This window comes from Durio zibethinus, chromosome 20, assembly GCF_047325235.1.
Source record: "Durio zibethinus cultivar Kanyao isolate XHJ-2024 chromosome 20, ASM4732523v1, whole genome shotgun sequence".
Classification (NCBI taxonomy): Eukaryota; Viridiplantae; Streptophyta; class Magnoliopsida; order Malvales; family Malvaceae; genus Durio; species Durio zibethinus.
Window position 1 is genome coordinate 7,827,096 of NC_143181.1, and position 18,689 is coordinate 7,845,784.

The 18,689-nt window shown below is 32.2% G+C and overlaps 1 protein-coding gene across 1 annotated transcript; it reads left to right on the forward strand.

Annotated features, from left to right (window-relative positions):
• The first annotated feature begins 11,455 nt into the window (after positions 1–11,455).
• LOC111315722 (cellulose synthase A catalytic subunit 5 [UDP-forming]-like) lies at positions 11,456–18,524 on the forward strand. Its single transcript, XM_022917672.2, has 14 exons — positions 11,456–11,751; positions 12,335–12,530; positions 12,621–12,856; positions 12,945–13,047; positions 13,241–13,409; positions 13,985–14,251; positions 14,380–14,725; positions 15,023–15,160; positions 15,273–15,398; positions 15,528–15,740; positions 15,839–16,112; positions 16,306–16,502; positions 16,612–16,962; positions 17,535–18,524. Exons 1-14 carry the CDS (start codon positions 11,671–11,673, stop codon positions 18,114–18,116), a joined length of 3,279 nt encoding a protein of 1,092 aa, XP_022773407.1. The 5' UTR covers positions 11,456–11,670; the 3' UTR covers positions 18,117–18,524.
• Positions 18,525–18,689: the final 165 nt, after the last annotated feature.

Below are 18,689 nucleotides of genomic sequence, written 5' to 3' on the forward strand. Positions count from 1 at the left end.
CTTTGACATTCCAGAAAGAGTGTGGACAGGGAAAGATACTTCATACTCTCACTTGAAAGTTTTTAAGTGTAAAGCATTCATACATGTACCGAAAGAGCAAAGATCAAAGCTTGATAGTAAAGCCACACAGTGTGTGTTTGTAAGATATGGTGATGAAGAATTTGATTACAAGGTATGGGATCCAGTAAAAAAAAAGACAGTCAGAAGTAGATATGTGATCTTTCATGAAAAAAAAACCATAACAGACTTTGAAAAAAATGAGAAGACTACACGAGTTACTGTTGAGTGTGATGTTTCAACACCGACAGAGATTTCACAGGAAAGAGCCAAAGATGGTAGAAATGAGCAAGAAACAGAACTTGAGAATATGAATGAGCCAGCCGCAGTTGGTGATGAGCTAGATGTAATTAGTTTTGAGCAGGAGGATTAATCCTTTTTACCTGAGAGTATTGAGTAAAGGGAATAACCTTTGGCATCAAGTTATGTAAAGTCTCAGCCCAAGAGATCTACTAGAGAGTACAAGTCATCTACCAGGTATCCAAGTTTATATTTTATTTTAGTTACCAGTGAAAGAGAACCAGAAAGCTTTCAAAATGTACAGGCTACTTCGGACAGAGAGCACTGGTTAAAAGTAATGAAAGAAGAGATTGAGTCATTACAAAATAATGGTACTTATGATCTTGTTAAACTTTCAATAGAGAAGAGGCCATTAAAGAATAAATGGGTGTTCAAGTTGAAAAAAGATGGTGATAAACTAGTGAAGTACAAAGCTCGATTGATAATAAAAAGTTTTTCTCAGAAATCAGACATCGATTTTGATGAAATTTTTGCTCTAGTTGTAAAGATGAGTTCTATTCGAGTGATACTGGGATTAGCAGCTAGTTTGAATCTTAAGCTTGAGTAACTTGATGTTAAAAATGTATTTTTGCATGGTGATTTGTAGGAGGATATTTATATGAATCAGCCTGAGGGTTTTGAAGTGAAAGAGAAAGAGCACTTAGTTTGCAAAATGAAGAAAAACTTGTATGGCTTGAAATAAGCTCTGCGACAGTGGTACAAGAAGTTTGATTCTTTTATGGTGAGTCATAGCTATAAAAGAATAGCAGCAGATTCTTGTGTGTATGTTAAACAATTCTTTAATGGTAACTTTATTATCCTATTATTATATGTTGATGATATGTTAATTGTAGGACAATATGCTAGTATGATTTGTAAATTGAAAGAACAATTATCTAAGTCCTTTGATATGAAAGATTTAGGTCCAGCAAAGCAGATTCTTGCTATGGACATTATTCAGGATAGGAGAGTTGAAAAGCTGTGGTTATCATAGGAAAAGTATGTTGAACGAGTGCTTGATAGATTCAACATGCAATATACTAAATCAGTTAGCAATCCACTTGCTAATCATTTTCATCTAAGTAAGAAATCATGTCCAGTGTCTAAGGAAGAGCAACTAGCTATGTCTAGTATTCCTTATTCTTCTGCAGTCGATTCTTTAATGCATCTTATGGTTTGTACAAGGCCTGACATTGCTCATACAGTTGGTGTAGTGAGCAGATTTCTTTTTAACCCAGGAAAGATTCATTGAGAAGCAGTGAAATAGATTTTTAGTTATTTGAGGGGTACCTCAAAAATGTGCTTGACTTATGAAGTTTCACAACCAATTCTAGAATGGTTTACGGATGCTGACATAGCAGGCGATCTTGATGATAAGAAATCTATTTCAGGGTATTTGTTCACTTTTGCAAGAAGAGCTGCATCTTGGCAATCTAAGTTACAAAAGTGTGTTATTTTGTCAACTACAGAGGCTGAGTATATTGCAGTAACTGAAGCATGTAAAGAAATACTTTGGATGAAACATTTTCTTCTTGAATTGAAGTTGAATCAAAAAGAGTATATGATATTTTGTGATAGCTAGAGTGCTTTAGATTTGAGTAAAAATGCCATGTACCATGCTAGAACAAAGCACATTGATGTTAGATATCATTGGTTACGTTTAGTGATTGAAGAACAGCAGATGCTGTTGAAAAAAATTCATACTAATAAGAATGTAGCAGATATGTTGACTAAGATACTTTTCAGGAAAAAGCTTGGGCTTTGCAGTAACTTAGTCGGAATGAGTTCCCTGACCAAGGTAAGTTTCAAATGAAACTGCTATGATGATGAATCTCCTCCTAATGGGACTGGAGGGCGAGATTATTAGGAAATGAGGTCCAACCCCATGTAAGTGGTTTTGGACCAAGTAAAGGCCATGGGTCTTGATCTTTTATTTTACACAGAGCTTTAGCTACTTAATAAAAAATAGGTGGGGTTGTTTTAAGGGGAGTGTCGAAAACCAAGTAAAGAAATAAGAAAAGCTAGGAAAAGCAGAGAGAAAAAGGAGAAGGGAGAGTTGGTTGAACGGAAGTCGATCCGTGGTCCGATTGAGTTGGAACCTTATCAGGAGGTTTATGATTCAGAGTTTTACATTCTGAACGGTGAAGATCGGGTTTGAAACTCTCTAGGAACAAATCCAGGGTGTATTTGTTGAGTTATTTATTTGGTGAGATTTCTCCAATTATTTCTCTAATTGTTGATTAGCTCTAGTTTTAGCTAGAGAAGAACTTTGTATACTTATTATTTGATAGTGAATATTGTTTTAGTAGTCAGTGATTTTTTTCCTCTACACTGAAGGGTTTTTCACGTAAATCTTGATGTGCTTTATTTTTCTTGCGTTTTTTATTATTGATTGTTGTCTATTGATTCTGTATTGTTGTGATTATTGCTTCAAGCGCAACAATATTCTATAGGAAGTTCGGGTGACCTTTACCATACTGCAACGGAAGATGAAGCTTGCGATGCTCGAAAGTTTGGCTCCCAACGTCTAACTGCAAGGAAGCGACCAGCCACGAACCATAGGCCTCCCTTTAAAACAGTCTTGTAGACTTCAGGTAGTTGAAATTTTATGATGAAATAGTCACGGCCAAGGTCCACCACGTAGAATTTTCCCTGTAATTGCAAGTGCAGTTTGTGAACTAAGTATTGGTAGCCCATAATCTTACCAAAGACTTTGATAATGAGGATTTTAACCCAGTTTGCTCTGATGCGCTACTTATCACTCTTTGTGAGTGTGATGTTTATGCTGTTGGGGTCTTCAAGGATATCCTGGTTTGCATTTTGACTATCATCGTCAGACTTTGTTTCCATACCATCACTGTCGGGTTGGAAATAAGACTGTGAGAATGCCCCATAGCTGGCTCCCAGTAGGGAGTCTGTGTATGATATCACTTTTCGGTCTCGTGAGGATGAAGTCTCGCCATTGATTTGATTATTTTTATCCTTTTTAATGCTGCGATGGAGTTCTTCTTCTTCTTCTTTAGTAGAGAGCGGTGTGGGGAGAGGAGTGGGAGAAATGGAATCCATCCTTACTTTTTTGGAAGATTTTTTGTACTATGTGTTAAATCAATGATTTTAACCCTTTTTCATGAAATGTAGGCCATTTTGTGCTGATAGGAATTAATACAGGTTAAATATTTTTTCTAGATCAGGATCAATTTTATTATTTGTTTCAAATTAAGATTTTAAATTTTTAAAATGTAATATGTCAAAAAAATTTATGAAAAAAAAGCAAAAATAACACTATTAATTTATTATTAATAACAAATAGCGATAATGACAAAAAAAAAAAAAGAACACATATATAATTGCCATTATAATAAATGAAAATAAATGTTTACATTGCCAAATGAAGCTAAAAAAACAATAAATCAAGAAACTTGATCATCTTCATGAATTGACTAAAACGGCCCATTTAATTATAGGATTAAAGTACCTTTATAAATGGGTTAGGATATAAGTAGGGTATAAACATCTAATAGGCATTACCTCATCCGCTCAAGTAGGATTAGAATTAAGGCATCCTTTATTATGTGAACTCTAAGAAATTGCTACAGTTTTAGCTTGAGCATTTCTTAGTGATGATTACATGGCAACATGGAAGCAAATAAAAAATTGCCATGTGTACCTGTTTTTATTTTTGAAGGGAGATAGCATTGATAATCACTTTCTAATTGCCCAATGATGGCAGCCGATAAGAAAGAACTAAGCATACAAAAGCAAAAGCCAAAGTTTCTAATTTCCACATGATTCTTCGTATGAGCGGTCAAAGTGGTGCTTACTTTTAGGTGGGATAAAAGCCAAAATGTATAGCCATGAAAGCTTTGGTGTGGCAAATGGAGTGGATTTGGATTACTCGCAATTATTATTTCATTTTAAAAAAGCAATCAAGTTATGAATACATAAAAGAGTATTTGATGACTAAATGGAAACCATTAAAAAACTTACGTAAATCGGAATTGCATAAAAGAGTATTATGACTTACATGATTGAGATCAAACTATTCCCCTGCTTGAAATGTAATGACTCAAAGAAGTAAAAAGGAGTTGGTATAGAAATTACTTGAAGATTAATGGATGTTTGACTCAAGTGGTAACATAGTTATATCTTAATTGTTGGGATTTAAATTTTTTTGAGAGATTGTGAAAAAAATAATTTTATATAAAGTTACTAAACTTATTTAAATTGATTCGAAAAAATTATACCGGGTAAAGTTTGGAAATTTCTTATCACTCAAAAAAACATAGAAACCATTTGATGATTTATAGATTAGAATCAAATAGAAGAAATATAGGTCATCAAAATCCTAGAACCAATCATCTTTGCCCACGTTCATTTGGTACTGTTTACCTTGAAGTAGAAACTACCCCAAAATTTTGGTTTCCTTTTGTGGCCTAAAAGCTCTTCCAAAAAGCATAGTGGGGGACATTGGACATGGTGGGTTGAGTTGCACAAAAGTAATCTAAAAGCCAATCCACAATCTCATCGTTCCGCTTCCATATTCTTGGTAATTATTGATTTCTTTTCCTTTTGTCCCTTTTATTCCACCTTTCTTTTCTACTAAGTTCTGCAAATTTAAAGATGAAACTCATGTTTCCATCTGCTGAAACTTTGAAAAAAAAATTGGAAAAAGAAAACCATCACCGACACATCTACGGACCAAGTTGTGGCTTCAAACCATGTTGAAAATTAAACTTGTTGAGTTATCTACTCTAATTGACTTCTTGTTTTCAAAGAAACACTTCAGTTGTTAGAATTTGAAAATCAATTTAAAATTCTCCAGTTTGAATTTTAAATTGAGATTATGATAATAAAATATGTGAGATAAAAAATTCTTTTAAATTACAATTGTAATCGATTATTACATTTATATAATTTACTGAATAATCAATTATTATTTCATAATCATGTTACAATTGTTAAATAATCAATTAAAAAATTAAAATATAACTAAACAATTAAATTTGCACATAATGGGACTTGAATCTAGATAAAGTTAACTACGTTTTCTTTGTTTTCCTACAAAAAGATTATAGTTTGGATATAAAGAAAGAGATTACAATTAATAAAATTTAAATTTTTTACTTATTGGATGTCATCGATAATAATTACATAAATTAATTAAATTAAATTCTAGATTTTATATACATTTTTCTTAACTTTAATTAACTCATTTTTTTTTAATTTATATTTAATATATTATCGATATATAAATGTTAATATGATATATATTATCAGCAAGTTGATATTTCATAAAAATAAATTTAAATGTATTTATTTTTTAAAATTTAAATTTTTATTTTTATAAAATATTATTATATAATTAATTGACAATATATAATATTTATATTAACAGTAAATTAAATATGCTTTGATCAGTTTAATAGAATTAAACAATAGTTTGTTGAAAACTTTTTGTCAGGGTGGTTGGGCACCGACACTTCCAAACAACTTTGAGGAATTGTAACTTATTTGTTCGATTTCAAGAATTAATATTAATTACATAATGTAATATTTTAATTTCAATTAAGAGGTTGATATATATTTTTTATTTTTTAAATATTTTAAATATATATAATTTTTTTTAATTTTAATTGTGATATTTAAAAACTGGCATGAATGAAATATTTTCTCAAATTTTAATCATGTCCTAACGACAAGGACTAGGACTGGGACGGAATCTTTCAAAACGCACGTCAATGTTGGCCAGCCATAGGATGGAAACAAAGTAACAAAAATAATAAAGGGGTTTCTCTTTCCAATCATTTTCAGATTTGAGTCGAAAAATCGTCGGTGAGCATCAAACAACCAATTATGGAGCTACTATTTCTATATAGATTAGATATATTTAAGAAAATGACAATTCTGTCAATCGCCAATGCTGGTGTGGGGTTGTTTTCATTAGTCATCGACATCGTTGGCTTATTGCTCATTTCTGGAGCAGCCGGTAAACTAATGACCGATGGTGAAAACAGCGGATTATGTCACTTGTTATCGCCTTATCTACCAACAATCTGACCAACGTATTCCTCGAATCTTCCATTCATGCCAGGCATACCGCTTGCCATATCATTGCTGTTATTTTGATCCTTGAAATTTTGATGCTAAAATTGTTTCTATTTTCATATGTTGATCATTTTGAAGTTGGAATTTCATCAACTTCACTTAAATTTTTTTTTTTATTATCTGTCCTTATTGAGTTTACTAAGATGTATTTTTGCGGTAAAAAATATGTTTGGGGTAAAAAGTAATTTTATTATATTAATCTTTTTAATATTTTAATATTTTATATATATATTTTTAGATATTTCAATTATTTATAACATTTTTTATAATAATACTAAATATTTAAAATTTCTAATCATTTTTTTTCGCACTTTTTAAATGTATTTTTTTCAACTGTAATAACAATATTTCATAATAAAATTTCATTTATTACTTAAAAAATAAAATTCCTTCGGTTACTTTTTTAACTTATTTCAAATTTTATTCATATAATTAAAATTATCAAAATTTAAATTTTACTAACAAAACAATTAATTTGGAAATGATTCAAAAACTTAATATATGAAAATTTTAAAATTTTAAAATTACTAACGAAAATAAAATATTATGAAAAAAATTATAAATTAATGATAAACCTTACTAAATATGAGAAGAGGTATTGCAACTAATACAATAAAATCTCAAAAGTTCACCTTATTTATATGTAAAAAACTAATCAAGATATTTACAACTTCTATTTCTGTTTTTCTTTTAATCTTTTTATTTATAATTGAAATTCAAATATAAAATTTTCGTTATGAAATCAATTTTAATGTCATTAAAGTAACAGTTAGCTTCCATTTAAGTTTAACAACAATTTCCTATTTTAATTAATATATCTAATAATGAACTGGCTGCTTGCAGAAGAAACATCCACAATTGGCCCACTTGCCTAATTTTATTTTCCCGTTGAGCTGTCACTTTCTTCCGTAGAGAAAAACTATATACGCACGAATATGTATGTAACCATAAAAAAGTAACGTTTTGGGTTCAAATTTAATATTTATAAATAAAATCTTTTATCCTCATATTATAATTTTTTCTATAGAAGAAACTATGTATGCACATGTGATGCATCCAAGTACAGATGATTTTCAAATATCTGCTAAATTCCCTTATTGGCCTTGGATTCGCCTTGAAAATATTCTACCGACTCTCCCTTCCTTTAAAAAGATATATGTAGGATTAATTTTTTGTACGCTATACCAAAACCCTCCACTTTTGTTTTATTATTTGGGCCAATGAGATTTTAATTCTTTGAATATAAAGAAAAATAATAATAAAAAAAAAGAATGTTTTCCTCTTTACAAAATCAACATGTAATTTTTCATAAAAAAAAATTATTATGGAGAAAGAGAGAGAGACAGTGCGGATTGGTGCTAAAAGAGTATCAAAATAATTAATAATAATTAATTTAAAATTTAATTTAATTAATTTATATAATTATTTTTAAAAATAAATATTTAAATTTAAATTTTAACGTATATATTTTTTTTTCAATTACGATATCTTTTATAAAGAAATAATTAATAATACTTCTAGAAAGAAAAAGATTTGGGACCATTTGTTCTTTTTTTCTTTTTCTTTTAAAAACATTTGTCTTCTCATCTGTTAGAATATCAACATTATACATTTACACATCTAAATGCGAGCTGATAATAAAAGAAATATTATGATTTTGGTTTTGATAACGATCGACTAACCATAGATTATTTAATTAATACAAAAAAATCTAAATATTTTCTTTTTTTTTTTCTTATTGGTAGAGGAGATGCAAGACAGAGTGGAGAAAGATAGAAATCAAAGAAGAAAATGAACTTTCAGTACCTAACCTTAACCAAATAATATGACTATAAATAAATACCAACATGTTCTTGTAAACTTAATCGAATGATCTGGCAATGACTCACATTTTTAACAAATTTGCCTAACAATTCAAAATTTACACCATTAAATAATGGTTTTATAATTATTTAAAAACACAACTTTATATATATTTAAAATATCAAATATTAAATTTTGAATATTAAAATTAAAAATTTAACATTTTATCAATAAATCACGTCAATATATCATATGATTGTAAAAAAAAAAAAAAAAAACACAAATTTCATATGCATTAAATATCAATGTTTAACTGGCATTAATACTAAAAGGAATTGCCTCAAGTTGATTTAAGCATCTTTAAAATTAAAGGTTAATATTATGAAGTATTCCTAAATAATAGTTAAATATTTGATATAATACTTAAAATTTTAAAATTTTTAATGTGATATTTGAATTACGAATCTATTAATTAACGTTATATTTAGAAGATTATTTGTTCGATTTGTATTATTATTAAAAATTAATCACATTAACAATAAGTACTATATTAATTAATAAATTTATAATTTAAATAACATATTAAAAAATTTTATATTTAAATATTACATTAAATATTTCACTATACTTTTGAATCATTCATGATATTAAACCAAAAATTAATAACAAAGGGTCTAATAAGTAATGTTATAAATTATCAAGAAGATAAAAAATTAAAAATTAAAAAAAAAAAAAACATTGACTTGACTTTTCTATTCTAATAAATATTTACATGAGCACCTTTGCCGACACTAATAAATCAAGAAAAGGAATATGATTTTGGCCTTATTCTATGCAGAATATACACATACATAGGCAGAGATAAACAGAAAACATCCTGCAATTATAATTAGGTGAAAGGTATTAGGTAGAAATCTATACTTTATCCCCATGGCTGAAATTTCTATTTTTTTTCTCTTTTTGATTGAGGAATTGCGTGAAAATTATGTACGAAACTATATTGCCGTTAGGCAATTGACTATGGTAGCGGTTGTTGATTAAAAAAATAAAGGCAGGATGGAATTGTTTTTCTATGTAATTGATTAACATAGAGTCGTTAGGATTAGGAGCAGATGAACTTCAATTTCATAGTTATCTTAATCTTAATTATGTTAAACTTGGAATTTATTTTTTCCAAATGAAAATGTTGACTGTCATTAATTAATCCAAGTATTAGTTTACATATAACTTTCCGTTACATAATATCGAATTTCTTGCCATTAAATCAATGGTTTAGTGAGGACGAAGAGATTTTAAAATCTTATAATTTTAGATTTAAATTTTATTGGATGTAAATTTAATCTAATTTTAATTATATATGGATTTTTTAATTGATTTATTTATTTTATTTTAATTAAATTATTTTTTATATTGATGTAATGTTTTCATAAAAATTATTGAAATTTCTTGATTATATATCATTTTACTGAAGAAACACATACAAAAGCAACCCTTTCATATCCATTATAATTCCCAAGTCCGATCAATCTTCAAATAAAACAGCATTAAGGAATTTTAAGAACTCACATTATCATTTTTCGGTCAAATTATATGATTAATGACAGATTTAATCTCTATAAATCCATTTGTATTATGTTTCATTAATTTTACAATAAAACAGCTGTTTTGACTAAAAAAAATTACCATTACATTGAACAAGTCAAGAAGTTAGAAAATATAATCCTCAAAAACTAAAGTTTGTTGTACCATTAGATTACTTGTCCAATATGTCCAATCCACCGGCACCCTTTTTCACATTTCTTCTCTACTAAGGTAAGGTAAGGTAAGGTAAGGTAAGCTAGAAACTCCTGAAAAGTAATAAAGATGTTAACTTTTGGTTATTATAATTGGTGTAGGGATGTTATTAACATGTTAAAAGAATAAAGTGAAAATAATTTAAAATTTAATTAAATTGATTCATCTAATCATTTTTTTTTATATTTTAAAATTTAAAATAGATAAATTATTCAATCACCAAAATCAAGATAAATTATGTCATATTTGACAGCTTAAAATAGATAGTTGTACTGTACTTATAATCTAAGATAAATAATTATAAGTCGTGTATTCAAAATAATCTTAACAAATATTTCTTCGTCAAAGAGAACAAATTCTAACCAATTGAATTAATTATTTATTGATTCAATTTATCTAATTATATTTAAAATATAATATTCAACAATTAATTTATATAATTATTTACAAAAAATAACATTTCATAAATTTAAATTTTAAATCTTATTTTCTTATTCTCCTAAGAAGATGTATTTGGAACTTTGGTTTCATAAAAAAGTAAATAATAATAAGTTAGGCTTACACCACACTCTCATTGTCTCACATTACATTCATTCAAGACTGTCTCTTTCCGTTTCAAGTGCAAACACAAAATCAAAATAAAAAAAGGAACGTCCTTCTATAAACCCTAACCCCATTTTGATCAATGTCCTAACTCTTCTGTTCCTTTCCACTCCCCAACTTTTCGCCTTTTTAACTCAGCTAAGCTAACTCTCTTCTTGTCGGTACTGTTAACTCTTAAAATTACAAAAAAAATACCCCCAATCACCGTCCAGTACCAACGTAGCACGGTGGGGCAAGTACTTGGCCCCACCACTTCAAAATGTAGAAGTATAAAAATCTGGGTCCCACTAAAACCCCATTTTAATATTTCTCAGTAGCTAGGAGAGATTTTTTACAGTAGAACAGCTTAAGTTGCAAAATTTTTTGCAAGTAAAAAGAAAAAATGAAATCATAAATGAAATGTAATGTAGTAGATCTGTATGATTTGGTCTCCCCTTTCTCTTGCTGATCTGCTCTTTGTCTATGTCCCTATCTCGTCCCTTGTGTGTTAAGCATTGAATTTTCACTAACTTTGATATTCTCTCTCTTTATAAGAAGCTTTGATCAGACTCGTGTCATAGATCAACACCACCCAAAGTTTGTTTTGTTTTTAACAGAGAGGCCCATTTGTTGGCAAAATTGGGTTTCTCTTTCTTTCTCTCCCAAGGAACGAATCAATCACTAAACCGACACAGTCATACAAAAACAAAAAATTATTTCTTTTCTGGTTGCTACTTTAGTATTTTTATTTATTCTTTTATTATAATAATTGACATCATATTTTATTTCTAGCTGTATTTCTATATTTGGTTCCTACCTCTCTTTCTCTGAAGCTGTGTTTTGGTTCATTGTATAATGTGGGGGTTGTTGTTCCTTTTAATGGATGCCTGAGAGATAGAGAGAGAGAGAGAGAGGCGGGAAGGTAAAGCTAAAAGCTTCGTTCTTTTTGAGTTTTGGGTGATGAAAGAGAAAGAGAGATTTCTATATTGAAGTGGGTTTCTCTTGCTTTTGAAGCTTTGAACTCTGTTTGTTGTTGGGGTTAGGAGCAAGATGGATACTAAAGGAAGACTCGTTGCTGGTTCTCACAACAGGAATGAGTTTGTTCTCATCAATGCTGATGAGATTGCAAGAGTAAGTGCCTTCAAAGATTGTTTCTTGTTTTAGCTTTTTCTCGCTGGCTATGGGCTACATCGATAGTTAGTGAAGGAATTTTGAGGAGTAAGAGCTGGTAAATGAATTGTTTGGGAGCTTTTTTTAATGTCCTGAGGCTTTTTCTGGACCCCATTTTTGGATTTTGGTGAGGCTTATTTTTTAAGTTCTGGTTGGAGTAGCAAAAATTTTTACCCATGCTTCTGTGGGCTGTCTTCTTCAGCTTGATAGAGTATCACATTCAGGAAAACTTCTCTTGTGGTGTGTTCTTTTTGCCTTTGGCAGTGCTAATATACAGCCAAGATTCAAAATGAACCGATTTCCTTTAACCATTCCTTGTTATCCCAATTTGCTAATTTATTTTATAGTTTGTAGATCTCAGAGCTGGTAGATGCATCCAATTCAGGCAATTAGCAACTCTGGTTTTGCATAGAATTTTGTTATTTATTAAAGAAGCTTAGTTGGTATTTTGGGTAGTTTAAAGTCTTTTGTCTGGTGTTTTAAAAGGCAATTTTCTTGATCTGGTGGCGGTTGACATTGTTAGTTGTGTAACTATGGCTTGCAGGTGACATCTGTTAAAGAATTAAGTGGGCAGATTTGCCAGATCTGTGGGGATGAGATAGAGATTTCTGTTGATGGGGAACCGTTTGTTGCCTGCAATGAGTGTGCATTCCCAGTGTGCAGACCTTGCTATGAATATGAAAGAAGGGAGGGCAATCAAGCATGCCCTCAATGTAAAACAAGATACAAGCGCATTAAAGGTGAGCCTTGATGAGTTGATATTTTTAGTAAAAAAATCTCTTAGAGAACTACTTGGTAATGGATTTTGCTAACAAGGTGACCTGTTCTAGGTTGCCCCCGTGTGGAAGGGGATGAAGAAGAGGATGGTGCTGATGATTTGGAGAATGAGTTTGATATCGCAAGCCATGATAGGAGAGATCCTCACCATCTTGCTGCAGCCATGCTTTCTGCTCGACTCAACATCAATCGTGGTTCCCAACCTCATGTTTCAGGGATAAGCACCCCAGCAGAGCTGGATACTGCTTCTGTTGCTACAGAGATCCCTCTCCTGACATATGGCCAAGAGGTGAATTGGTTTGCAGTAAAAATTTTGTTCATTTAAGTATGCTATTACTATGGTGGCTGACATATCTAATTGAATATTACTAATGAAGGATGTTGGGATTTCCTCCGATAAGCACGCTCTTATCATTCCTCCCTTTATGAGTCAAGGAAAACGCGTCCATCCAATGCCAGTTCCTGATCCTTCCATGACTTGTACGTTATTTCATATGATTGGTAGAAATGTACGAGAACTTGTAATTTAATTTCAAATGATTAATTGAAACACTTCTGAACTTCTTAGTCACTTTCAGATTATTTGTTGTAATTCTGTGAACTCTGCTTTGATTTGCATGCCATTCAGTCCATTTTATAATGCTTGAAATAGTTTCTATTGTTGATTACTCAGTGCCCCCCAGACCAATGGATCCTAAGAAAGATTTGGCTGTGTATGGGTATGGAACTGTTGCATGGAAGGAAAGAATGGAGGAATGGAAGAAAAAACAGAATGAGAGACTCCAGGTGGTTAAGCATGAAGGAAATAATGGAGACGAGTTTGAGGATCCTGATTTGCCAATGTAGGTGCATTTTACCACTCTAAAATTCTCTATTGCTAGGTCTGAGCATGTTAAGTCATAGAAGCTTGTTTCTGCTATTGCTTATTTTACTAGATTCCTCTTCCTTTTTTCTATTAAAAGAACGTAGAAATTGTCAACTGATCTGAAGAGGATCTGGCTACTTCAGCTAAAGCCTGAGTTGCTTATCATTAAGGGTATTCATGGTTAATTATATGAGCATAATTGTTGTTTTTCACTTCTGCTAAAGTGAATAATTTTTTCCTTGCTTTCTTTTATCATGAAAAGCATCAATCTTTTATATGATTGCATTATTTAATTTTTGTTGGCTCTAGAGTTTGTATCCTCTTTACATATATGTTCCTTTCATGTTGTGAGCAAATGAATGCACTATTTTTATGTGTGAAAAAGTTATTCAAACTGTATTTCAGGACTCTGCATCAAACAATGTAGTAACTAATATCGGTTTGAATTATCAAACACACCATAGCTAATTTTAGATTAGTATTCATTTACACCTGCTTTTTCACCTTAATAACAATGTTAACTGAAAAAGTAAAATTTATGTTTTAATTTAGGATGGATGAAGGCAGGCAGCCACTTTCGAGGAAACTACCAATCTCTTCTAGCAAGATAAATCCATACAGAATGATAATCCTACTCCGGCTTGCGATCCTGGGGTTATTTTTTCACTATAGAATTCTGCATCCTGTGAATGATGCGTATGTGCTGTGGCTCATTTCAGTCATCTGTGAAATATGGTTTGCTGTATCATGGATATTGGATCAGTTCCCAAAATGGTACCCAATTGAACGAGAAACATACCTTGATCGTTTATCATTGAGGTGATTTAATCTTCCTTTTCCCTCCTTCTCTCTCGCTGTTGTGACATTAAACTTGTGTGCATGCCAAAGAAAGAATTTAGTTTTAGTTATTATTTTTATATCTATCTTTTTTTTTTCCTTTTCTTTAGGTACGAGAAAGAAGGGAAGCCATCTGAACTAGCTTCTGTAGACATATTTGTGAGTACAGTTGATCCCATGAAAGAGCCACCACTTATCACTGCAAACACGGTTCTGTCAATCCTTTCTGTAGATTATCCAGTTGATAAAGTAGCCTGCTATGTCTCTGATGATGGTGCTGCCATGCTCACATTTGAGGCTCTGTCTGAGACATCTGAATTTGCAAGAAAGTGGGTACCATTTTGTAAGAAGTTCAACATTGAGCCCCGGGCTCCAGAATGGTATTTTGCTCAGAAAGTTGACTATCTGAGAGATAAAGTAGATCCAACATTCATCAGGGAACGCCGAGCCATGAAGGTTTGTAACTTTCTCCTAATTTTAACATGTTTGCTGCTGGCAAGTGTCTGCCATTCGACTAGCCTACCCTACATGCTACATGAAGGAATCAATAGGAGACTGAGAGATTGCATTACTTAAGCATGAAATTTATCTGGCAGAGAGGTTGTCTATTTGCATTTGGGAAAAGAAAACATTACTTCGTATAATTACTATGTCATTTTTATCATGTATGGCCTTTTTTGTACACAAAAACTGTTTTCCATTGGTTTCAAGAAATGGTGTTTTATATGAAGTGTTGCTAATTTGTCGATACAGAGGGAATATGAAGAGTTCAAAGTTCGAATAAATGGATTGGTTGCCATGGCACAAAAGGTTCCAGAGGAGGGTTGGACAATGCAGGATGGGACTCCATGGCCAGGAAACAATGTCAGGGATCATCCTGGAATGATCCAGGTGAGGTGTTTAATTTTTTATGCTGTTTGAGATTTGGTTCAGGCAATATCCATCTCCCAACTATTTCCAGTATGCATTAACATAGTAAAAATTGCATATTCTTTTGCTATAGGTTTTCCTTGGTCATGATGGTGTTCGTGATATTGAAGGGAATGAATTACCTCGTCTAATTTATGTTTCTCGTGAAAAGAGACCAGGATTTGATCACCACAAAAAAGCTGGGGCCATGAATGCTTTGGTATATCTCTCTCTTCCTCTCTATCTCAAGCATGCACACACAACACTCATTCTTAGCCTGGCATGTCCTCTGAACAGTCTGTTGTCCAATTTATCTAATTGTTAATAATTTTTTTGCTGATTAATGAAGGTGCGCGTTTCTGCTATCATCTCCAATGCTCCTTTCCTACTGAATGTTGATTGTGATCACTATATAAACAACAGCAAGGCTCTTCGTGAAGCTATGTGCTTCATGATGGACCCTATTTCAGGAAAGAAAATCTGCTATGTCCAATTTCCTCAAAGATTCGATGGCATTGATCGACATGATAGATACTCAAATCGCAATGTTGTATTTTTTGATGTACGTATAGATTTTGGCAAACTTTAATGTTGCAGCAGACACATGTTTCTTCCTAAAAAAAAAAAAAAGATAATATCTTTTTACTTTTCTTAAAACAGATCAACATGAAAGGACTGGATGGGATTCAAGGACCTATTTATGTTGGAACTGGATGTGTCTTCAGGAGGCAGGCACTCTATGGATATGATGCCCCTGTCAAGAAAAAGCCTCCAACAAGGACATGCAATTGTTTGCCAAAATGGTGCTGCTGCTGCTGCTGTTGTCCATCTAAAAAGAAGAATAGGAAAGCAAAGTCCAATGATAAGAAGAAAAATAACAAGGAGGTTTCCAAGCAAATACATGCTCTAGAGAATATTGAGGAGGGAATTGAAGGTAAGGATTGTTTTCAAATCTACCAATTGTCTTACAGAATTTTGTCACCATCTAAATTCGGTCTCGACATTTCCTGATTTATCATTGACCTAGAATTAATCCCTTATTTTATCGTTTTGGATATGTGCTTTCATGCTTAAAGTAGGTTATTTTAGACTCTTATCACTTATTGTGCCATCATTTGAAATTGCAGGTATAGACAATGAAAAGTCATCCCTTATGCCACAAATCAAATTTGAGAAGAAATTTGGCCAATCACCAGTTTTTATTGCTTCAACGCTTATGGAGGATGGAGGAGTTCCAAAGGGAGCAACTACTGCATCCCTCTTGAAAGAAGCCATCCATGTTATCAGCTGTGGCTATGAAGATAAGTCAGATTGGGGGAAAGAAGTATGTAGAAACTGTTCCAAACTTAATAAATTAATTTGTGCCTTTCGAAGTTTTTTCTTTTCTTTGAATTATTTCTATAGTGATGCTCATCTATTCCATCTCCATCCAGGTTGGGTGGATATATGGCTCTGTTACTGAGGATATATTAACAGGCTTCAAGATGCACTGCCATGGCTGGCGATCAGTGTACTGCATTCCAAAAAGGCCTGCATTTAAGGGTTCAGCTCCTATCAACCTCTCAGATCGTCTGCACCAGGTTCTACGATGGGCTCTGGGATCCGTTGAAATTTTCTTGAGCAGGCATTGCCCACTATGGTATGGGTATGGCTGTGGGTTAAAACCCTTGGAGCGCTTTTCTTACATAGCCTCAGTTGTGTATCCTTTGACATCAATTCCACTGCTCATTTATTGTACGCTGCCAGCTGTCTGTCTCCTTACGGGAAAGTTTATTGTCCCTGAGGTAATTCTGAGTGGCATATCTAACAACATGCATACTTCCTAATTATTTTGGGATCAACTAGTCTAACTATTCTACCATAAACAATCAGCTAGGTCTAGTAATTTTAGAATTGTTTGTAGGAGATAGCATGATGCTCATTGTTAACATGCTTTTACTACATCAAGGGAAAGCTTATATTATGTGGACTTTATTTTCTTTACCATTTCTATTGAAAGCAATAAATTTTGTAGTCATTGTTATGAGATTTGTATTCGCATTTTAATTCTAAGAACAGGTTTAAATTTATCTTAATGTTTCGAAAATTACTAAGAATTGGACTGAGCATCATTAGAACATGATTTTGTTGCTGTAATTGTAGTCATGAATCTTTTTCAGCTATGCATTTCATTTAGTTTGGAAGCATACCAGCGAGTCTTGACCTGCACAATTTTCATTAACAATGCCCCTTGTTGGGCTATAGCTATAATATTATTAAATTATTGCTAGATGTACCATGTGAATTTCAAAATCTGGATGTTGCACTTGATATGTCTTTGTGAGAGTTTCAGCTAATATAATTCTTCCTTATGCAGATTAGCAATTATGCCAGTATCCTTTTCATGTCTCTCTTCATAGTCATAGCTGTGACTAGTATCCTCGAAATGCAGTGGGGAGGTGTTGGAATACATGACTGGTGGAGAAACGAGCAGTTCTGGGTGATCGGTGGTGTCTCATCGCACCTATTTGCTCTCTTCCAGGGTCTGCTTAAGGTTTTAGCAGGTGTTAACACAAACTTCACTGTTACCTCAAAAGGAGGAGATGATGGGGAATTTTCTGAGCTGTACATATTCAAGTGGACATCTTTATTGGTTCCTCCCATGACACTGTTGATCATCAACATAATTGGAGTCATAGTTGGGATTTCAGATGCCATCTCTAATGGATATGACTCATGGGGGCCTCTCTTTGGTAGACTGTTCTTTGCATTCTGGGTCATTGTTCATCTTTACCCCTTCCTCAAGGGTTTGATGGGGAAACAAGACAGGCTTCCAACCATCATTGTGGTTTGGTCAATACTTTTAGCTTCAATTTTCTCTCTTTTGTGGGCTCGAGTCAACCCATTTATATCGAAAGGAGGTATTGTTTTAGAAGTGTGCGGGTTGAACTGTGACTAAAATACAGAAAAGAAGAACAAATAAAAAGAGAGGAAGAATTAGATGTTTCGTGTTTCATGAAGAAAGGCAGTCTGAAGTCTGAACATTGCATGTATCATCTGTGTTCTTGGTCCAAGACAACATGGTTGCCATCCTCTTATCAGCGAGTGAAAGGGAAGTCAACAGAGGAAAACATGTTGCATTGTGTTTGTAGATAACAATAGAACTGGGATCCAATATTTGTCCTGTTGAATTTTTCATTGATTCTTTCGATACATGTGGATTTTGTGGGTTGGAAGGTATTGAATTCATAAAGTCCTTGTAATCTCCATTGAAGAGATAAACTAAAGTTGGTTTTATCCATAATGTATATTCCCTTCTCAATAAGGGACTTCACATAAATGCCATGGATTGTCTGTCTGCTTGAAACTTTGATTGGAATTTGTAGTGGTTTAGGATTCTATCCATTGTCTTGCTAATCAGATATAGCTTCAATATTTGTAGCAAAACATCGGAATACCACCATGAAAGTTTAAGGCTTTAGTATTTCATTATGGTTTTCCTCAGCGGCAATTGGCATTTGGTGGTACTTTT